This window comes from Cryptomeria japonica, chromosome 1, assembly GCF_030272615.1.
Source record: "Cryptomeria japonica chromosome 1, Sugi_1.0, whole genome shotgun sequence".
Lineage (NCBI taxonomy): Eukaryota > Viridiplantae > Streptophyta > Pinopsida > Cupressales > Cupressaceae > Cryptomeria > Cryptomeria japonica.
This window is the reverse complement of record NC_081405.1, coordinates 658018343-658042453: the sequence shown is the minus strand read 5'-3', so window position 1 is coordinate 658042453 and position 24111 is coordinate 658018343. Positions and strand designations below refer to the sequence as shown.

General features: G+C 38.2%; 1 protein-coding gene across 6 annotated transcripts in view; it reads left to right on the top strand.

Annotated features, from left to right (window-relative positions):
* The window catches only part of LOC131050477 (serine carboxypeptidase 1), a 32216-nt gene extending 23877 nt beyond the window's left edge, over positions 1-8339 (top strand). For all 6 annotated transcript variants that reach the window (XM_057984669.2, XM_057984667.2, XM_057984668.2 and 3 more), the window contains 4 exons: positions 6280-6401; positions 7446-7559; positions 7660-7705; positions 7872-8339. In XM_057984669.2, coding sequence (XP_057840652.2) covers positions 6280-6401; positions 7446-7559; positions 7660-7705; positions 7872-7955 — 366 coding nt within the window. In that variant the 3' untranslated portion in view covers positions 7956-8339. The remainder of the gene's footprint in view (positions 1-6279; positions 6402-7445; positions 7560-7659; positions 7706-7871) is intronic.
* Positions 8340-24111: the final 15772 nt, after the last annotated feature.

The following is a 24111-nucleotide window of genomic DNA, read 5'->3' as shown; positions in this document are numbered from 1 at the left end:
TCCAAAAAGCTGCATTAACATCAGTTATGATTTTGCAATCTCATTAATGTTGCGTACCTACAAACATTCCTTTAAACATTACCTTCTAAAATTACATTCCTAAAGTCTTCAAACTGCAGTTCACCATCCCTATCAAAGGTTAAAGCCCATTTTGAGAGCTTATCCGCTTCCACATTTCCAGAACGTCTTACATGACTTATTCGAAAGTCTTCAAAAGCTGTCAACTCCTCCACAATATTCGCAATGGTATTCTGAAGGTACCAGGCATCAATTATCCCCTTCATAATTGCTTGAACAATGATAAGAGAGTCCCCTTCTAAATGAATTCTCGGGAAACCCTTCCTCTTACCAAATTTGATAGCTGCCAAAGCTGCTAATGCTTCAGCCACATTATTCGTCTCCTTGTGAGTATAGTTGCTGCTTAGAGCATTGTATAAATTAACTGGATCCCACCGGGTGTAAAGTATTGTGTATAGGGGAAACTGATTGGTTGAAAGCCCCTTTAGCTTTATACAAGCGGTCATTAACACCTGCATGTTAAAATCCTATTGCTATTTCACTCATTTAAAGGACTCATTCGTAGAAACAAAGAATGAGCTCTGATACCATGTAGGACCAAAGATTGAGCTCTGATACCATGTAGAAGTTGATGATACAATCACAGGAGCCAAAGAATCATCTGCAAGTAAAACACCTGTCACACAAAAGTGATCAAGCAAAGATAATATGCTCCATAACAACCTGAGAATTCTATATTAGCACACAAGAATATTAGAGGTGAATGAAGGCTTTCTTTATAAAAAGCAAGAGATGTCCTAATACTAAAATTAGGAGAACTAAAGAAAAGCAAAAATGAGCTAAATAAAGCTCAACTATAGCTAAACTAAAGTACCACTAAGAGAACTTAAGCTAGAAAAGCATAACTCTAGATTAAAAAACACCTAAGTTTAGCTTAAGTGAAAAAGTAATTAAAGGACCCAATTAATTAAATAATTACATAATTGTCCTAATTACTCCAACATCCCCTATTAAGATTAACTTAGGGATAAGCTAAAGAGCTAAAAGATGAATGTAAAATGCATGCATGAATGAGTCTCAACAACAAAGGCTTGATTAGGTATTCATGTACAAACCAATGCAAAGCAATGCAACTCTCACAAATGGATGGAAGGAGAAAAACCTAGTGGGAGAAAACTCCTCTCCAAAAGAGAGAGAATACAATAATTGTGCTAGAGAAAGAAGGATAGAAGGAAAGATGGAATCAATGTGAGCTTCCAAGGACTGCTTCTATCACAAAAGTACAATGAATATCCCCCCCATAGGAGAGAGAAAATGAGGATATGAATCCCCCTAATGAAGTTGTAGTTCCTGTGACAATGATGAACGATTGAAGACAAAACGCGACCCACTACTTGCAAACAACATTTCTCCCCTTAGGTAGAAACAAATCCACTAGAGATATGAGAAGCAACTCCCATAAACAAGATGTAGGAATCCAAATCCAAATTGCGTGTGCCTTTGGAAACTGCTCATATGTCACTATGTCCATGATAGATGATGATGTCACAAACCAATCAGGTATATGCCCAATCAATGTAGGAGGTGACAAATCAAGACTGCAAAAAATGATGAAGAACAAGCTCCATGGGTGATGAAGATGGGTTGACAACACTGATGAAACTGTCAACAAAGAGGAGATGAATGTCCTCAAAATAATCCTCCAATTATGCAATATGAGACTCCACAAACAATGGTGATATGTCAGTAAGATACGAATCCCAAGTAGTTGTGTCTAGAAGAAAAATTTCCTACTACACCGAATCAACGGGGACTATGCATTAGCCAATGCCAATATGATCAGGAAAAATAGAAGATGTAAATGATTGAGATGGGATCTCAATGTGAGGAGTAGGAACATGAAGATAGGCCTCTGATCTATTGGAACATGCAAGACCTATGATATACTCAAGATCCGCTAAAGTATCATTATCAAAGGGTATGAAATCTGCATGTGCAAGGGGAAGAAGACAATCTGCTGCAAGATCCTCTAGGAATGGAGAGATATGAGGGTCTCCATGCGTCTCCCTAAGTCTAGTCCAAAGTGCACGGGGACACTCAAGGTTCGATATAGCACACATAGTGTCATGATCAACACTAGACAAAATCAATCCTACAACATGGTCTGTGATATTAACCCAAGTTGATCTACCTCTTGATGTGGCTAGTTCAAGTATGAGTCCATACAAATAAGGCAAAAGATCTATACATCTGAGATGTGTCAGGATGCAATTTTGCCAAGACTCATAATTGCACTTTGCTAGGCTGATAACATAAGAATGAATAGAAAAACCCATGATGAAAGATCCCTGATGGATCCCCTTGTTGATCTGCTGTAGTTTTTAAATTAATAAACTATATCTTCTTGTGATTCCTTTGATTTGTTTTAGAGAATAGACAGAAGTTGCAGAAGGTTTGTTTCTTTTTGTGTTTTTTGATAGTTTTCAAACAAGTAATGAATAATGAACAGTAAACATGAAAGGAGACTGAAAATAAATAAGAACATACAGCCAAATTCAGAATTGCTACAAGCTGTACCAGACAGATTTCTGATTTGTAAAACCAAATAATAATTCCAATGCAGATCCAAGGAACTTACATCCAACAATGATGCCAAACTGAAAGGTGAATAGTGATCATGAATCAAGAATACCTCTAAGGCTGAATACATGCATTCCTTACATTCCATGTGGGATGTACCTGCTGCAAATGGCGGCCCTAAGGCTGCAAGGATCACGCCCAAGCTGAAGAATTAATCTGCCATGCTAAAACCCTTACTCTGCAACCTGAATCCACAATGAAGAATGGCGTACTCAATCTCTGCCAACAATGCATTCTGCTTGAAGAATCCAATGCCAATACTGCTGAGGGCTACATCCCAGCCAGTCCAGATCTTGAGGTTTGCGTCCCAGATGAAGAATCGCCCACTCAGAACTAATTCGCAAAATAAGTTTGATTGTGTAAAAAGATAATGAACAATTTTGTCTTCATCTCCTTATATCTCCTTTCCTTTCCAAGCCAAACCCTAAAAGGGAGTAAAGTTGGCGCATTATGAAAAGAGTGTTATTTTCTAATTATGGCGTCAACTATAGGAAAATAACACTAAATTGCAAATAAATAGCTTCAGGCATCCAAAAAGACTCCGGAAGGTGAGAATCATGTAGCAAAGTTCAAGACCTTTCCAACGAGGTATAACACATAGGCATATCAACCCAGATGAAGCCAAAAACCCCTTATTACTCCGAAATGACTAAATACATAGCCTTATTTTAATTTATTTAAACGCTAACTTAGGAAATATTTAAATATATTAAAATATCTCCAGATATCCAATAATAGCCCAAAATGACCAAACAATCATGAATATAACTTTGTCACCTATCTATGACCGATGCCGGAAAAGTTGAGCTAACTGGCAGTCCCATCCCTAAAATCTAGGGATGCTCCTAGAAACTAGGAAACACACCCAAACTCCCTGAAACTGAAACCATGACATGGTCCCGTGGAACCTCCAATATGGGAACTGCCACAACCTCCTAAAAAATAGGGAATCTCCCTAAATCAAGAAACTGCTCCCAATGGCCCTCAAACTATCTTAAATGCCAACTCTGGATACTGAATACCCTGCATGAGTCTCTATCCACCACTGCCAGCCTACGAGACCCCATAATAGGCTAACTCACATGTCTCTACTAGACAAACTAAAGAGGGGACATGACACATGATACCTCTTCAAATGAAATAATCAAACCCCAAACACCTCAAGACATGTAAGGAAGATCAAATACAACTCTCTCCAAGAAAGAGATCCAAGTAATTGACTAAATGGTAAAAACAAAAAAATATGAATAAAATGTACTTTGAAAATTTTTGGAAAAATTGAATCTAAGATCTAGATAGAGCAATGAACCACCTTTCCAATAATATCATGTTTTTGACAAACAAAATCCAAATGTGCAAGATATGGCCTTGAAAGCACGAAACTGAACTTCTGACTATGCAGACCTGGTACGGAAAACTGGTGTAGAATTTGACAAAATTACTAGCACCACTAGATTCGCCCTAAAGCCAGGTTTCTAATGACTTCTCGTTTGCACAATTTTGACTCTATATGACTAAGTTATGGCCAAAAATCAACTGCATCTTAATTAGGGCTTGGAAGACATGAAGGGTTTACAAAGAGGAAAATTTTCAAAAATAGAGACTTTCCAAAAATAAAAACTTTTTGAAAATAGAAAAATCACTCAAGGTTGGATCCCTCAAGAATATGGACAAGAACTTAACAAATGTGAAGCTCTAATACCATGTAGAATCAAAGATTGAGCTTTGATACCATGTAGAAGCAAAAATTGAACTCTAATACCATGTAGGAGCAAAGATTAAGCTCTGATACCTTGTATGAGCAAAGATTGAGCTCTGATACCATGTAGAAATTGATGATACTATCATAGAAGCCAACAATCATCTGCAAGAAAAACACCTATCACACAAAAAAGATCAAGCTAAAATAATATGCTCCATAGCAACCTGAGAATTCTGTATTATTGCACACAAGAATATTAGAGATGAATGAAAGCTTGCTTTATGGAAAGCAAGAGATGCCCTAATCCTAAAATTAGGAGAACTAAAGAAAAACAAAGAGGAGCTAAATAAAGCTCAACTACAGCTAAACTAAAGTACCACTTAGAGAATTTAAGCTAGAAAAGCATAACTCTAGATAAGAAAGCACCTAAGTGTAGCTTAAGTGAAAAAGTAATTAAAAGACCTAATTAATTAAATAATTAGATAATTGTCTTAATTAACCCAACATCTTTAAGTGTTTATCTTGAATGCAAGCTTACTCATTTAGTGGCATGCGATGTTTAATCTTTGCTTATATGTTCCATTGAATGCCATTACAATTTTTCTATTAGAAGCCCAACTCTCATGGTCCTATCATCTTGTCTACTAATGATCGTGACTATTATCATTCTGATGGCACATCAAGTGACTTCACTGCCATGTCTTGAAACTTGTGGTATATAATGAAGTTTAGTGCCCTTAAGCATTTTAACAGGATACCTTATACAATTTTGGCAGCGAGGTCTAAAAGCTGGAGCTCCTTCCATGACCATAGTATGCACCAACTACTGTATAGTAGGTAAAATGATAATATGGATGTGCGTAGACCCCACTATTATGGTGCTATCATCTTGGTTATTAATTTTCATGATTATGTATCATCCAGTAGTATGTGAGGTGGCTTCATTGACATGTCTTGAGACACGTGCCAAAGTTTAGTGTAGAGCCTTTTAACAGAAGGATATTAGTATGTAATTATGGTAGTATACTCCAAAACGTAGAGCTCCTTCCATAACCATAGTATGTAGTATGTACCAACCACTGTATATCAGGTAATAATGCAAGTGTGCAATTAAGCAAGCACAGATGAACTTGTCAGTGACCAAAATTTATTGACAATTTGTTATTATTAACTCTCAAATAATACCCAAGAGTCCATAATATTCCACTTTCTTGTGCTTCTTTGTATCATACGTCACTGTTCACTTTCTCATATGCACATGAGAACACTCATAATACAAAATAATCTCACATCTATTGCAGCATCCAATATATTTCTTGATTCATTTACTTAGTTTTCTAGCCAGTGTATTATGATAAAGAATGATCCTAGAAGGTTGCAAGAATCTTTCCTGACACAAAAGAAGCAATTTTATGTTTTCACAAATTGGAAAAAAAAAAAAATCTGGTTTCTTTTAATTGGACTATGATTTGATTGAATGTTCTAGGAGGTAGCTTTTGGTAAGTTACACTTCCTCTTTTCAGTCTATTCCCAGTGTTCTTCGATGTATTGCAAGGCATGTAGAAGCTCACAAGTGCCTATTTATAATAACTTTAAGGAACTATAGTTTGTAAGTCATTAAAATGGGCTTCAATTACATTGCACTTTTACAAATATTTCAGGCTAGGCATCTTCAAAAACAGTTTTTATATGGTAAAATGCCTAAGCTTCTTGTGATTTAAAGTCCATGTGCCTACAACAAGAATGTTAAAAAGGTTTGCTCATTCATAGCCTTACAAGAAAAATGCAAAGAAGGTTTGATCCATGTGATCTAAGCATCTTTATTATATTATATTTTACTATGATCATCTTCTAGGGTCATGCTCGGAGCCACTCAAAAAATTGTTTTTGCATCTAACATATGGACATTCCCTTTACAGAAGGCTACTTGTGGAGAATGGGATCTGTGCACAGGTCGCATTAACTACAACCATGATGCTGGAAGTATGATCAGCTACCATGCAAATCTTACAAGCAAAGGATACCGTGCATTGATTTACAGGTTGATTGTTACCCAGCCTTCAATTTACCATTGTTCATTGTTCAGTTGTTGATTAACTTTTGACATTGTTCATAGTTTGTTTATTCCTTAGCTGTCATATAGCTCAATTTTTCTGTCAAGGATCTCAAATATTTTGGATTTACTTGTAGTTGTCTGTTCTAAATTTCTAAACTATATTGTAACTTAAACTTGTTTACAAGCATATGATGTATTTCAGGCTGTCTCTTGTTCATATGTCCTGTTCTTAACTGTATCTCAACCTCTATTTTCTTATCAGCAAGCTTATATTTTGGAATATTCTGTAAATATATTGTTTTCAGATTTGCTTGACCTGGTCATTAAATTAATCACCATCCTTGTTCTGTATGACTGGATCTTATATTCTTGAAATCAATAAATCCTAGATAAAATTGGAGAAATGTAGGAGTTATCCTCCTAAGTTTACTGATTAGTCTTATTTTGCAAACTTTCAGAAGTTGCAAGCTGTGTAGCATGGCTATCCATTCTGTCGGTTGTATTGTAATGATAGTTTCAACTTTCTCTGATTGCAATGACTTATGCTTGATTGTGCTTTTTGTCAAATAAAGTTTTATTAATCTGCAGTTTGTCTGCAATTTTGTGTTTCATGATGAATGCAAAAAGTTGTCACTTTTATTCTGATTACCTCGAAATAAACTAAATAAACTTCTATGTAGAAGGAAGAAAATGATCTCATAATAACTTCTTTTAATATGTTTATTAGTCTTCATTACTAAAATTTCCATGCAATTGCAATATTTGCAATTAATTGTGATTATGGTAATATCTGAATTGTTTTCTAATTTAATCATAAGCTGCTATAATTGCCAAAACTTTCCCCAATTTTGCTGCTGCATAATATTTTTTCCTTGCCAATCTTTTTGGGTTACTTGCCTATTAATTGCCTTGGCAATTTTCCCAACATAGGGTCCACTTTTTGTAAAAACTCCAAAACTAAATTTCTGAAGGGCTAGTCAAACATGTAGGGTTTTACTAATGTAGTTTTTTATGTACAAATAATGGCAGTGGTGATCATGATATGTGTGTGCCTTTCACTGGATCTGAGGCTTGGACAAGGTCCTTGGGGTATGCAATAACGGATAAATGGCACCCCTGGTTTGTGAATGGACAAGTTGCTGGGTATGTAACATTGCTCTGCTTCCTTTCTGCCTGAAATTATATTAAATTTAAATCTTATTGACTGACAATGTACTTTTTGCAATTGTTGAAATGTGCACAGCTATACTCAAGGATACGCCAATAACTTGACCTTTGCAACCATAAAGGTGGGTTATCTGTGTTTTATTTTTTGGTAGACAGACTAATTTTTTCATATGGTGTTAGATGAAGAAGCAAAATGTGACAATTCTTTGAAGAGAGCTGATGTCGAATATGATGCGAAGTTTTAGTTTCCTTTGATCATTAGTTTCATTACAATTTTTTCCTTTTCAGGGATCTGGACACACAGTTCCAGAATACAAGCCTGCAGAAGCATTGGCATTCTATACACGGTGGCTGGCTGGAGAACCTTTGTAAAGCACCATTAATTTCGAAGATTCACTAACTAACATTATTGCTTCATTTATGTGTGCATCCTACCTACAAGTCATTCTTGTGTTGTATTTGTAGTGTCCTATTCTGCTAATTATTTGAATGCAAATAGCACGTTTCTGTATTGCTATTTCTGGCAGATTGTTTGCTTAATCCTAATAAAATAAATTTATTACAGAAGTTGTGCCATGGTAAACATTTGGCGCACTGTGGAATCTGGCCAAGAATCACTATTTGATTTTCTCTCAACACAGTGGGAAATGCTTGTTCAATTTGAAAAAGAAAATCACAAAAATTGACAATTTGGTAGCAATGTGCAAGAAGATTAAATTGGAAGATAACAGGAATTGATAAATCATCACTTCTCAAGGCAGTCTAGAATTTCCGTGATTTTTACCATTCATTGTTGTGATGTGTATATTGGCAGGGGTTTCTTAAGAATATCATGTAGTAGTTAAGTCGAGTTAGCTAAGCCACTATTCTATTTATTATGCATCTAAATTTATATTAATATAGAATATTCTTAAAATATAGTTTTTAAAAAAACATTTATACTAGATTATAAAAATAGAACATATTTAAAGCATTTTTATTCTTCTCTAAATTAAAAACTGATGAATTAAATGATTAATGTGACTAATATCAGTTAGCTAAGCCATATTCTTATACAATAAGTTAACTTGAAACATTCTCCAACGCTCTTAAAACAATGAATCTCGATCAATAATAATTGGGTTTTCTGAGGTTGCGTATGGTTCTAAGATGATCAAGACAGTTTGGGATCTAGCACAACAAAAGCTGGTTCCCGAGAAAACAGAAAAACTGCGTACACTTTTGGCAGTGGCAAAATTGCAAATTCCAAGAAGGGGACGATTGCAAAACATCAAATCTTAGCAGCGTGGATTGCAGAACTACCAGTTATAGTAAAGTTGTGATTGGGAGCTTCCAGACTTCCAGTTGAAGTAAGGTAGCAATTGCAGAACTGCCAATTGAAACAAACTTGTGACATGATCATGGCGGTCGTGCATCCACCAGAGTGATTTTTCCTATGGGTGATGGTTTTGGGACGCGTCTATTCTGGCTCCAAAAGTGACCTGTCGTACCAACGACATGCATCGACATACATGTTCGAGACATGCATACCATGCCAATTTGGCGCAGCCGCCGGGCCCAGAGAAAATGACGTGGACTTGTATTGGACTTGCCGGTTTCAAACGTCAGGGCCCACGCGAAACTACGTGGACATGTCGGAGGATGGTGGATCCTCGGCCGCGGCTCGCAGCGGTGTGTTGTGCATAACACGCACATTAAAAGCCATGAAAAACAAACAACCGGTGGCAACTGTAGATGACTGCGTTCGGACGACAAAACTGCGAGAAAAAGAGGGCATAGGCTTCCAAAACGCGCTAGCTCCCTCCAAAACCTCTCGTACGTGTTAGTGACAGGGGGCTTAGTTCTTAGCCAATCACAACCGTTCATTGAAAAATCGACGATGTACAACACGTCACTAACACGCGTGTTAGTCAAACCGTACTACGTGTCCCTATACCTCCGTTTCAGAATACCTCATGCCATTTTCTGCCTCATGTGGAAAAAAGGAGGACTAATGGGACTAATGCGCGATTAAAGCAAGTGTCCTCATTGTTGGGCGTCCTCATTGTTGAAGTCTTCTGCTATTGTTGAAGGGAAAGAAGGGCTTGAAGAAGGAGGTTGCGAGTTATTGTTGAAGGACAGGCTGTGTTGTTGAAGGAGGCTTCATTTTTTAAGGTTGTCAAGTATGTGGACAAGTTTTTTTTTTTTTTTCTGTTTGTATATTCTGGTTTTCAATTCTTTGTTTTCGTTTCTTATTTTGCTTTATATGCAGTGGAGAATTTTTTTTGTTTTGCTTTATATGTAGTGGGAAATTTTTTTTGTTTTGCTTTATATGTAGTGGGAAATTATTCTTGTTTTGGAGGGAGAATCGTCCAAAAATTTACTTGTCTAATCGTCGTGTTAGGGTTAAATATCGCGTGGGACGCGTGTTTGCTGGCTCCAAAAAGCCATGGTAAAATGCGCGACTAACACGCGTGTTAGTCTCACCGTACTGCCGTTTTGGAGCCAGAATAGACACGTCCGCCGCATTAGGGTTAGAATTGGTGTTAGGTTTTTGCTCGGTGGCCCGTGTCTATTTGGTCGGTCACGTCTGGGCGAAGCTATTCGAACTTTCTTTTCGCTACAACCTTCACCGATGGACATTTCCACTATTGCGCTTTTGGGTATGTCTTACTAATAGCCTCATCGGTTATCGGCAAGACAATTTTATGCTTTTGCCACTTATGTTCACTATACCGATGAGCCTTATCTGTATATGCTTCTCCGATATAACCGCCGTTGACTTCATAATATAATCGGTGAAAGTGATGCCGATAGGTCCGACCTTGGATTTCCATGCATTGTTATCGGTATATGATACGCCAATCAACAGCTAGTATTTGTTGCATGTTTTTATCGAGGTGATTTATCCCGATAGTGTAACTTTCCATTATTTGTAATTTTTACTTCCATAATCAAGCAGGAACTTCTTCCATCCATAAGGGGGCGCCTTTTCTCATTATGCTTCCTGAGATGCGCACTCGTATATTCTGGCTCCAAAACCATAGTAAGGATTTACTAGAATAGCCGCACGCATGTTAGTCGCGCAATAGCCGCGGCCATGCAGATTCCGCCGTACAGATTGCCTAACACACGTGTTAGTCGCACGTTTAACACCGTCGATTTTGCAATTAACGGCTACGATTGACTAACCTGTCACTAACACATTGTGCGAAAGGTCTGTTTTGGAGCTGCGGCCGAATGCATCTATTCTGGCTCCAAAAAGAGAGTACGGATTGACTAACACGCGTGTTAGTCGCACGTGCGTGTATTCTGGTTCAAAAACGATAGTACAGATTTACTAACACGCGAGTTAGTAGAGCGTTTTACACCGTCAATTTTGCAATTAACGGCTGCGATTGACTAACCTGTCGCTAACACGTTGTACAAAAGGTCTACTTTGGAGCGGGAGCACCTATTGTACAGCGTGTTAGCGTTGTGTTAGTCAATCGCTGCTCGTTGATTGCAAAATCGATGATGTAAAACGTGCGACTAACAGGCGTGTTAGTCATTGCGTACTACTGTTTTGGAGCGGTCATGCGCAAAAGCACATAACGTGCCTTGTTAGTCGAAGAAACTTTTTATTAGCTGTGTGCATCATATGAATCCAACGTTTTCGTAGGATAGCATGATATGGATATGTGTAAGTGTACAAAAACATCCACAGACTATGGTGCAGAAACTTAGATTCTATAATAACATGGAACATGTGGTAGATGAACTTAGTTATTAGAAAGCACTAAAAAATTAAGGCATAGGTTGACAAATTCAAATAATTTATAGACGTCGCTGTTAGTCTGACAAATTTGCATGTCCATTTTGGAATCACAAGTATCTCGATTTCAAATATGGAGGCCAACTTTTCTTTAGAAACAAGCAAAACATAGGTCGCATTTTGGGGACGAATAAGAGATGATAGATTGATGAACCTGTTTATCTATGAAGACACCGCATTCCTTTCTGCGGTGAAGTTGATCCTTGGACCTTAGTACGTAGACGTTGGATGGAAGTACAGAACGAATGTAGACATAGTGTCTATGTTTATGGCATGGTGTTTGGAGCTCCGACCTGTTCTGAAAGTCAGAGAAATCATGAACAGGTGTGTCAAGAAGGAATGGCTAGGCGGAATGGAAGCTTTATTAGGTTTGGCAGAGACATGGACGACTTTGAAAGTGTGGACGGAGCGTGGATTCACGTGAGTGAATTTACTCCTCCCTTGCGATCGTTCTTTCTCTGGAGCGCCACATTCGATAAAGAGGCCAAAAGAAGTGTAGAACAGGCTCGAATGTATGGTATTGTGCAATACCTTGAGATTGTCGATGTCTGGCAAGCACGTGTGGAGATGGCAAAATGGGGACCTTGGTCGGAATATAGAGCACTTGTGCAACGAACAGTTCCTGCACACACAAAACGACGGGGTCGACCTTGTGGAAGAGGAACAACTAAGAAGGGTCGTGTGCTGCAGTTCGGTGAAGGCTCCAACAGGGAGACATAAATGAACCAAGTTAGGAACATGGAAGTGTTGGATGTGGAAGAGGGCACAGTCACTGTTCACCTGGAGTAGCGAGATGGTGCATACAGTCTTTTTTGAAGTAAGGACTGTGTTTGTTTTTTTAAATATTTTTGAATGTGTTACGTATGGACCGTTATTTATACCGGCTTCGATGGTCTAGTCGGCTAGTCGTGGAGGTTTATCTTTTAGAATGTAAACATTTTCAGAATTAATATAAATATAGCTTTACCGGACAAAAATAAAAATTGTTGACACCAACTGATAATCTTATCTTCCCTATTTTGAAATTGTTGTTAACATTTCATTATATATGGTGAAAAAACAAATGTTTTTGATTGTATGTGGATGAAATTGTTCTATAACATCAAACTCAAGCATTTCAATATATATGACTACAAATAAAATTAAATTCTTGTAGCACAATTGAGTTTCTATTCTGGCTCGGTAAGAAATTGGAGGATTTCAATATATATGATGGAAAAAAACCGATAACCTTATCTTCCTCTTCTGTGCTCGGCTTTGTCTCCCTCATCGGGTATCAACGTAACCCAAAACTCCTCTCACCGATGATTTGAGTTATCTCGATGACTTAGTATTTCTACCTTTCGGTATTGCCTCATCGGAGTAAGTTATGCCAATGATACCACCTTTGTCGTCTAGTCCATCAGGTATCGGAGTAGCGTGGGATGACATTCTCCGATGACCATGTTGGTCGTTGAGTCACGATGGGTAAAAGGACTTGCATCTTCCCATCACGGTCTCACGACCACCATTGATTTTCTTTGGACCTGACCACAGTTTAAAGCGCTTTTTCCTCTTCACACTTTCCGGGCCCACCATTCAGTCGCTAATTCGCGAAGAGTAAAAGGACTTGCAACTCTTCATCGCGGTCTAGCAACAACTGTCAGATCAAATCCTTACCGCTTGAACTTTAAGATCCCTTTATCACTTAACCGCTAGCGCTTAACTGCCAGCGCTGGATCTCTGACCGGCCTCGCCACTAGCGGCTTGTTGTTGAATCGCGATGGGTATTAAACGTGCAACTTCCCATTGCGGTATCACGACCGTCGTGGGATCAAAACAGACCTGCCCGACTTTTAAGAACCTGATGCATACATTAGAAAACCATACTTAGACTTAGGAAAATTAAAGCGATCCAACTTAAAAGACGAAACCCGCCTAGACTTAAAACTCAAGTGGCCCCTTTTCAATGACATAAAGACCCTTCCAGTTAAGTGGAGAAAAAGGTAACGAACAAACAAATTTTCTTTAGAGACAATAAGACATGAAGACTTTTTATCAAATGTTCTCGAAATTATTAAACCCAAAATTCATAATTCATGGACAGATTGTTGCGGCAGTACGAATTGACTAACACGTGTGTTAGTTGCGCGTTTTACACCGTCGATTTTGCAATAAACAGCTGCGATTGACTAACCTGTCGCTAACATGCTGTACAAAAGGTCCATTTTGGAGCTAGAATAGACGCAACCCGGCTATTCTGGCTCCAAAACAAACCTTTCGTACAACATGACAGCGACGTGTTAGTCAATCCTAGCCGTTTATCACAAAATCGACGGTTTAAAATGCGCGACTAACACACGTGTTAGTCAAACTGCTCGTGAACCCTTGCTCAGGCGAAGAGCAATACAAATTTGTAAACACACCTCAAACCTGCACCAAAAGAAATTACAAACACCTCCTGAGCAATAAAATAACATACACTAAACCACTATGAAAGAACAGTAGCAAGGTCAATCCATTTGGTATAGACTGCTACTACAAAAATGACATAATTACAAGGTAAAATCTGGAAATTGTCTTCAAAATCTATTCAAACTTGCTCACAAATATTCCAACTCGTGTAGAATAATTCTTAGAGCATTTTTTATACCATTTTGGTCATAATCAACTCTTCATCGATTGCCTAACCACCGATTTGCTAAAAAATTGCAAAGTTTCTTAAAAAGTTGCAAAAAGTTGTCAAACAACAATGACAACTTTTGCTCAAATGTGCATTTTTACTTATACTGAACCTCCTAGCATGACTTCCTAACAGTAAACTGGCATGCCTAAATGCCTAATCAGCCTTTACAAGTCATTTTAGATCATAATGCAAATTTATGCCATTTTAGGCTTACAAGGGCTCATAGGCCAGATTTGAGAAAAGTAACAACCTAGGTGACAATCATCCTTCAAATGACTATCAAACACACATGTGGAGCTTTGAGTATTCCATTATTCAAACACTTAATCCAAAATATGGATCATCACCTCAAAATGTGGAAAATGCATACAAAATGGTTAAAAACTAGGTGTTCCTGCACCAGTGGGTGTCCAACTTACCTATTTCAAGAACTTTGGAGATTCAACATTATACATTACGATTGTAATTAAATGTTAGACTATGTAAACAAAAATTTAGAGATAGACTCATTTAAAAATATTTGGAAACCTTGGTAAATAGTTTCCTAACACCTCACTTGGTATGATGAATCTCCTTAGCATGGTCTTAATTTCCCTATCTCTTCCATTTGGTGGAACAAGCTATTTTAGTATAAGGAATGCCCTTTATGTCGGTGAATGTGGATCGAGCATGGGAGCTTCATTTTAGCTAGAGGTAGGCCATACCTTAGTGGAAGGAAAAACCAGAGACCTCTGTTTTTTCATGCGCTTTGGCAAATTGGTATCAGACCGGTTAGATAAAGTGCGTACGAGCAGGGACTTGACAAGTTCTCATAATAGTAAAGATATATTGTTCGGATGAACCTTGATTGGAATTCAGGCCTATTCTGGTCTCTAGACTTCTCTAGAAAGTTTGAAACTTTATATAAGGAATGGTTCAGATTGCAGTCTTAAGCCTAGAAGTATCGATCTGAACCGATGGTGCATCATTTTGGTCTCAGTTGCCTGTGTAGAGAGGAATCGATCTAGGCCCATGTAGCCGGCTATTTCAAGCAAACCATGTGCTCTGGAATGTTGTATGGCAAGTGGCTAATGGTATATTGGGTGCTAATTGACACTAGTGTGATGGGTTTGTTTATGAGGCTATCATTTGCCCTATGGTTGACATATTCGATTCAAAGGAAGCAACCATACAAAGGATCGACGGCTTTGTCTGCCCGTCTGATGGACAAGCCCTAGCAAATGCCATTCTAGAGTTGGATTCTGATTGTTGGGTAAGCACCCTGGACATCTATTTTAACCACACCAACTACATCTCCTCTGAATAGGAGGAGTCAAACAGTGAAGACGAGGAAATTGCCCCAAAAAGGGCAACATGGGAGAGGAGGAAAAACTTCATCCAGGAGGTGTGGGAGGTGTTTAGGGTAGGGGTGAGGAACGAGAATCTGGATCCCTTCCACAGACTACTCAGCTCCGATGATAACTAGCTCTCGGCACCAACCACTATCAAAGTAATGGAGATTGGAGAGAACATGGATGTCATACTCCAATACATTGGGAATTAGTTTTGATGTTTATCTACAATTTCCTGTTTTGCATATGTCACTTGAAACTACACTTCTATGACCCTATTGCAGACAATAGGAATAATTTTGTAAAATTAGTAGTAGCACTATTTTAGGTACTTACCCACTATGTTAGAAAACATCTTGTTATGGTAAATAGGAAAAAGTGTCAGCTGACACTATGTTAGAAATGGCTCACCATTGTAGGTGCATGGAGTGCCTTTGATGGTCATTTTGTAGCCAATATTTTGATGTTTAAAGATGTCATTTTCATCTACATGTACTGATGACGAATGGTGGATATTACAATTTGTAAAGAACCAATGCTTCTTACACTTCATGCTGCCAATTTTTTACCATAATGTTTGTTAAGTATTGATGTAGTCAAATATACATTTTCTGTCACATGAAGTATTGATCTCTAGTTGTATATTGCTTCAATCTCTTTGTTAGCTTCAAACTATTATGCAAAATCATTGTACCGACTCATCATATATGGATTTGACGGATTAGAAGCATTTACTCAACTGAAATCCTCCTATGATTTGCCTCGTATGAACACCATTCTACTCGTTCTCTGCATTTAATAATGACGGGTTTAGGGTTTTGCAATCAGATTTCGCAACGGCTAATCGGCATAACTTTTCCGATAATTCAATTATTTGGCGCCACCTGTCCTTCAGTCGGCATAGGTCTTACCGATCACTTCGCCTCTTGGCTAGGTTCTACTTTCACCTTTATATCACATCGACATAGGTCCAACCGATACACCCTCCTTTTATTCCTTCGTGGTGTTATCAGTGTTTTGGATGTTGTTGGAAGTTTTTCTTGGTATCCTTAATTTTCCAAATTTTGGATTTGATCCCTTTGAAAATCTTAAAAAAAAAAAACCTTTTTGTCGCATTATTTCCAAATCACTTCTATTTGCCCACTGCTTTTTTCACTTAAGTGGAAGGGTCACTGTGTCATCGAAAGGGGCCATTTTGAGTTCTAGGTTTGGACGGGTTTTAATTTGAAATGTTTCATAGTTTCCTAAAGTCCTAAGTATTTTCCTTTATGTATGCGTTGGGTTCTTAAAGGCCGGATAAGTTTCTTTTGATCTAATGGTTGTCATGACACCACAATGGAAAGTTGCATGTTGAATATTCATCGCAACCTAGCGACAAGCCACTAGCGGCGGGGCCAGTCAAATAGTTAATCCATACAGTTAATGGAGACAACTAGCGGTGACGGTTTAGTAGTGATGGCTAAGTAACGAAGGACCTTAAGGATCGAACGGTTGTCGCTAGACCGCTATGAAGAGATGCTCCTCCTTTACTCTTCGCAGACTACCGACTGAATGGTGGGCCCGACCAATGTGACAAAGTCTAGAGGAAATCAACGGTTGTCACTAGATTGCAAAGGGAAGATGCTTGACCTTTACCCATCGCGGATCAGCGGCAAAGAGCTGGCGAGTGACGAAATGATGGGCCCACTTTGAAGGCTAAAGTGATTAAAGGGAGTGTTGAATCTGCATGATCTAATGGTTCTCGGTAGACCGCGATAGGAATATGCTCGACCTTTACTCATTGCGGATGAGCGACTGAAGGGAAAAATACTCAGAAGAAGCCCTTTTGGTCCGTTGGAGCTGAAATTTGAAATTTAAAAGAATTAATTGTAGACATGCGTGGCCCTATTGATGATAATTAATGCTCAGTTGTCGCCAAGGTGCCTCCATAAGACATTGTTTTGAAATTCAAATTGCAAAAAGTTGTCAAGAGGATTAGCAGAGACTAGGTGTGTGGTTTTTGTGATTTCTCAAGCGACAAGTAAGTTTTTCTGCGACTGTGCTTTGCAATACCTATTTGTGTGACATTGTTTGGTGCTGGAAATTTAGAAGGGGTTATTTGATTAACAATTGAAGTGATGATAGCTTTAGATTGATAAGATGACACCGCGAAGAGAATTTAAGGGAAAGATAGATTACCAAGAGAGGGCTATTTGCGATGACTTTCTCGAACAATTGGTTCAATCCACAAATAGTGCAACCAAGATAAAGGAACTTGTGCCCAAATCTCCCCGCCTACAGATTGGTGACGGTTTATATGACAAGGGATGTTGGTTGAGAGATTCTCAGATAGGCATGATAGGTTTAGGTTTGTTTAGGGTAGGGTTTAGCCAACGGAATACACCTGGTCCTATAAATAATATATGGGAATTAGATGTTGGGAAACTGGCGGTCCTTGGAGTTTTCATGGACATTCATTTGTTGACCCAAATTGCAAAAAGTTACGACCCTATCACTAGGACTGTGAGGAATGTAAATGGGCCCCCCCTAATTGAAATTATTGATGATGAACTCAGAAGGGTATTCCGACTGAATGAAGCCTCAAGTTATTTAGAACCCATTGATTTTGAAATGCTCAAGAAGGTCTATGATGCCCAGAAGGATCATCTTAGGAATGGGCCATTGAAGGAATTTTTTGCAAAGATAGGATGGTTAACATTGGCAGGCTCTAGCACAATGGAGCCTTTCCCTATGAATTTCTTCACTTTAAGGGCTAAGGGTGTATATTGGTCTCTATGTCAAATTTTCGAAGAAGATGCAAAGAATGCCATGCCAATTCATTATATGCTTATGATGGCACAAATTTTGAACCCGTCCTTAGCAGTAGCATATGATTTTGCACCTTATCTTGCAAATGTCATTCATGAGGGTTTAATTGGGATAAATAATGCTTAAGTGGATAGACCTTTTGGCTGGTATTCCATGTTGATGCATATGTTCTTGTTTAAAGGCGTGGAATATATTGGAAAAGATATGGACCTACTAAGAGAAAGGGATGGTGAAGACATGCCAGTTCAGTTATGGAGTGCAGATCTATCTTGGGATAGAGAAGATGATAGCTATCTGAAATTTGATAGATGCTTTGCATCTAAGCTTAGAATTCTTTTGTGTCAAGAGAACCCTAGGATCCCAAAGGTTCTCCTTGAATTCATCAGACCTAAGGAGTTTGCAAAGAGCATCAAGATTGTGCACAATTGGGGTGACATAATATTATATCCCGTTTCCACCGTTTTCAGAGTATATGGTTTCAGTGGAACCCCATATTTGCTCCCCTATCAGGTCCCTTTGAAGATTGGTATTGCTGAGATTATGAGGCAAATTGGAGGTCTACAAGAAGCAGAGCTGACGAATAAAGGAAGAGGGACAATCTTCCCAACAGTCAGCATGGCACATCAATTTATAGTCACCAAAGGTGGTTGGCTACATTTTGAGAAGTTCCTTCAGCCATACAGATTGTCAATGGCAGTGGCTAGGTTTGCTAATCCTGAAGACTTATTCAATGGTATGTTTAGGAATAAAGCCAGGTGCAGTCGTAGAATTCATCGATTTCACTTCCCTAAAGATCTGATAAGAAATGAATTTAATTTGGATGAGTAGGAAGTAAAAAAGGAAAAATGGTTGGCATACAAGAAGACCCTTGATTTTGTCCAATTTTTTGACAAGAATTATGATCCTTTGAAAAGCTTTGACCCATTTGAGGAGAGGATCAATTATTTGGTAGGATACTTTGAAGATGCAATGTAGACTCTGAATGAGAAGAAGGATGTTGTAATGAAGGCAAACCCTGAGAAAGCCAAGCTTGTCTTGACTAAGCCCGTTTTGGCCAAAGTCATTCCCCCTGGAGAGTATGTAATGTATAAGAAATCGGGATATAATGTGGTAATGCCTAGGAGGGATGAACCTTCTATGTCAAAGGGAAAGAGGCCAATGGAGGATGCCCTTCACTCACAAGCTTCCCCAAAAAGGCAGAGGTTGGAAAAAGAGGCACAATCAAGTCAATCCCTATATTCTCCTTCTCAATCCCCATTATTTATAGGTGATGAGCAGGCAGTTGCTGAGCAATTATTGCAACTAGGAAGCTTAGGGGAGATTGCATGTACATATGGAGAATTGCAAGAAGGGATGCTAGAAGAGCCAGTAGGTGCCAAAATGGACTTGACTGTTGAAGAATTTGCAGGTAGAGAACTGGATACTATCATTAAGAAGGCCAGTGATGAATTTTTGGCTGATAACAGTTTTGTAAAGACATGAGCCTTTCTGCAATTTGTTTGGCGAAGGCATATAGGGCAGTTTAAAGAAAGGTGTGAAAAGGGGAAACTTGAACAACCCCATAAGGATACATCTGTTGTTGAAGCATAAATAAAGCAGGAAATGGTGAAAGAGTTTGAAGCAATTACCCCTGAGGAAGGGAGAATATTGATTGCAGATGCTGGAGTGCGAATTCTCCTAGAATGGGACATAGTCGATGCAATAGTTATTGATGCAGTAAGGAAGGAGACCAAGCCTTTAGATGGAATGAATTACAATAATGACCATGCAACCCTTGTAATGTGGTCACTTAAAAGAGAGTAAAATAAAATGAGAGATTTCTCAGAATCTCATTACTTAGGGGGCATGATTGTGAAAAGAGTCAGAGACACAGGGGTAGTAGAAGTTGCTAGCACGACCTTAGAGTCTGCTAAATTCAGCATGGCAGTGGTTGAAAAGGAGGCCAAGGAGAAAGTTGATCTCTAGGTGAAATTAGATGTAGTCCTAAAGGCTTATAATCAAGCAAAGCTTGAGCTAGCTTCTAAAGATGGCACTATTGCAGGGCTGAAGAGTAAATTGGAAGGACAACATCAAAGGGGTGAGTCTTCCCAACTGATGATTGCTTCTTCTCCTATTAAGCCCCCTCATTCCAGCCCAATTATTGAATTCCCTCCTTCTCCCACTACTCCTGGTTTCCAATCAGCTGAGAACATTCAGGATGAGATTGAGAGATTGAGGCAAGCTCAAACAATTTTTCCAAATAAGTATGAGGAAAAGATTAGGGGTATTGTTTTGAATTTTGCTGATAGTATTGGGTCACCAATTGTGCATATACATATGAAAAGGGTAATGAGTCTTTTAGATTCTTTGAAAGAAGAAAAGGCTACTTTGGAGCCAATTTTGGATAAATGGACTGCCAAAGAGGTGGATTTGAAGACTATATATTCTTTGTCCCAGTGAGAAGAAGGTGTTGATGTCATAATCAGACCTACTTGTGAATTAGAAAATGAGTTGTCCAGGTTTGCGGCAGAAGGAGTTAACATCGAAAGGAGGGCAAACTTGTACCGAAAGAAGTATACAACTGAAAAAATTGAATTGTTTCCTGGAGGTTTTTTGAGCGTCAACAAGATAAAAGATAAAGAAGTATGGATTGAGGAGCTAGGTCATAAATTATGTTAGAGAATTAATAACATTATAAACATGGATGATACTTCTTTATTTATTCAGATTATTGAGGAAATTGAGAAAATAAAATCACATTTCGACTTTTTGGAGAAGGAAGTTAAACAGTTGACAAAATCATGGAAGAGTTGGAACAAACTGAAGAAAAAAATCATTAAATTCTCGTGGCCTGATGATGATACATTCAAAATATGGGAAACCAATATATTTTGAAAGAAACAGAAGCAGAGGAAGGTCCCACCAACGCCCCGACATGTGGCAGTTCACAGGCAACCTGATCTGCAGAGGAATACTTTTCAGAATCAGTTGTGCTCCTACTGCTACAATATTTTGTAATTGATATAACTTTTGGGGGGGAATTATGGTTAGGATAGGAATATTTTCTAGGGAATTCTGAAGCTTGTCGCATCCTATTTTCTATAAGTGGATACCAGGACTACCTAGAGGGGGATTGCAAGAATTTTGTATGAAAGCTCTGGCAAAATATATACAGGCTTTTGTTTTGGAATTTTGGAGGATCATTTTGTGTCTATGTAAAACGTTGATGAGAGAATATTAATATACAATCAAAACATTTATGAGCCCAGATCTATGTTGTCTTTGTGTCTGTATGCTTGTTATCATTTTGATTAAATGATCTAGGATTGTTTAGTTAAACGATTTGCAAGGCAAATTATGAGAATGTCTTAGGTTTTTTCCTCAAGGAGGAAAATTAAGTATACTTAATTCCTTTTCATTGATAATTAGTAAATTTGCATGAATTTGATGATTGGGTCTAGCATAGGTTGAGAGTTTATATATGTCAGGCATATATAGATTCAGTAAATCAAGGTGATGATATGTATGTGAATTTCTATTGTCAAATTTTCATTCCATTCTTAATGACTCAAGAGACAATTATAAGATCATCACTGTCAAGGTTTCATTATGTGTTTATGAATAATATAAACCCAACTTTACATTCAATACCACATCATGTGATGGCACATCACAACAAATCAAAAAGATTTATCAAGAGGACATATGGTTTCATCAAACATGAAATTACAAACAACGATCTGAAGATAAAGACATGAATCTTGTATATTTAACTTCTCCAATAAGAATGTATACAAAAACTACACTTACAAAATATTCCAATACATTCAGTTTGCACAGACTAAACTTCTCATTCCTACTAGGCTTTTCTAAAACATAATACTTGCAGCCCACCTAGTGGCCGAAAATGTCTATCTATCTATCTATCTCCCTTTTTGATACAAAAATGACTTATTACATATACACGAGTCAATTTTGGTCGTCCAATAATGTGTTACATTTTTTAATATGCTCCAAATACTTGTCCTTATGAGTGCTAGTGTTGAACACGGTATCTCTGACAACAATCTCCATGGTAACCATCTTCTCCATCTGATCACCTGTTTCCTTCATGTCCAAAATATCTGCCCGGGCAACATCAAGGGATGCACTGAGTACATTGTGGCATTATGTAATCCAAATCCCTCTTTCTTTTAACTGCTTTGCATCATCCATAATATCTGGTATACCATACCTAACAATATCCTTGTAGTCAGTAAATTCTTGGTCAATATCTATGCCAAATGCCTTGTGTTTGTTCAACCTTCTCTGGATCTTCTCAACTATTTTCTCATCGGCATTCTTATCCTTAAATAGTGTCTTCAGCCCCGTCAAGATCCTTTTATGAGAAACCATATTGTCCAGGGTCTTCTGATAGTTCGCCTAGAATTCTTTGAGGATTTCCAATAAATGCTCAAACCTATTAGTCAACAAAACACAAGCAGCATCTACCCTAGTAGTTCGGATTTGCCTCCTTAACTTGATGTTCTCTTTCATCTGCTCCTCATACTTCTTCTTCCACTAAGCACCGATATCTACTATCTATGGCACTTCATGTCCAGGACCTCTCAACAAGTCTTCATATAAACTTTTATATTTTTGACACTCTTTCACTACCCACTGCATTTGGGCCTTATTCAATTTTGCAATGTCAATCCCCAAATCTGCGGTGACAATTGGATTAACCTCTCCCACTTTTAGCTTCATCATATGCCCAAATGCCTTATCCACATCTATAATTTTGGGTCTGTTATTTGGAGGGTACAGGGCCCAGAGCAACATTTCCTCTTCATTTGGATCATACCTTGATCCAATAAAAATATCATTTACACCCTGTATATCTAACTTTACATCATTTCTATCAGAATGCAACAAGCTATCAAAAATGAAAGAGGCACTTAAGTCCCAACTTGGGAACAAGATGACACCTACCTCAGTAAGAAGTTGTCTCCCTCTCTATGGTGTCATTATGGCCACCTCTGCATCAATGTCTTCTTTCAATTTCTTAAGCATCTCTGCTTCATTCTATGGGGTAACATTTGGGATGCTCTCCCTCAATTTTTTCCCTCTGTAGTGATACAAAAATGATTTGAACTCTTTATAGTGTACAAAAACTTCATCTGCAACAAAGGCAACCTGCTCTTCCATTCTTACATCTGCATTTGCATTCATTCTCACCATGGCTTACTCATGGCTCTCTGTCACTTCTTCTAACTTAGGTCCTTAGAGGGTTCATACAACTATATTCTCATAAGACCCGCTCTCAGAATCTCCTTCCTCTCTTAGTTCCTAAAGCCTTTGCTTCCATTCTTCCAATCTTTGGTTCAATTCCTCCAAAACCACAACACCCTCATTCCATTCCTTATTTTTGAATAGATCTTCAGCCTCCAAGGGGATATGCAAATACTCTCCCAGATTTTGGCTCTTCCTACAATGGTGGATGTATCCCTTTGGATCATAATTCTTCTGAGCCTGGTGTCCATACAGATTGTACTCCTCTACCAGCTTCTTTTCTATCATTTCATAAGCCTTAGTAGAGACAATGGTGAAATCTCTGAAATATAAAGTGCCAGGCATAAACACCTTCTTGTGTGCACCAGCTAAATGCTTGGCATTTGACATGCTAATCTACCTAACAATTTCTAATTAGGCAATCCTATTAGGAACTAATGTGGGCAACATATATGGAACACCCTCAAAACCATAAACCCTGAAAAAGGTGGAATTCTGGCATACAAACTAGTCACCCCAATTGTGCTTGACTCTGGTGTCTCCAAAAGCATGGGGTCTCAAGAATCTCTTAATCTCCGGTGAGATAGACCCATCACACTCCACCCCAAATAATTTGTACAAGGGCTTCACAAAGTATTCTTCAAACAACACATAGTGTGATTTGTCGAACCTTGAGTCCCA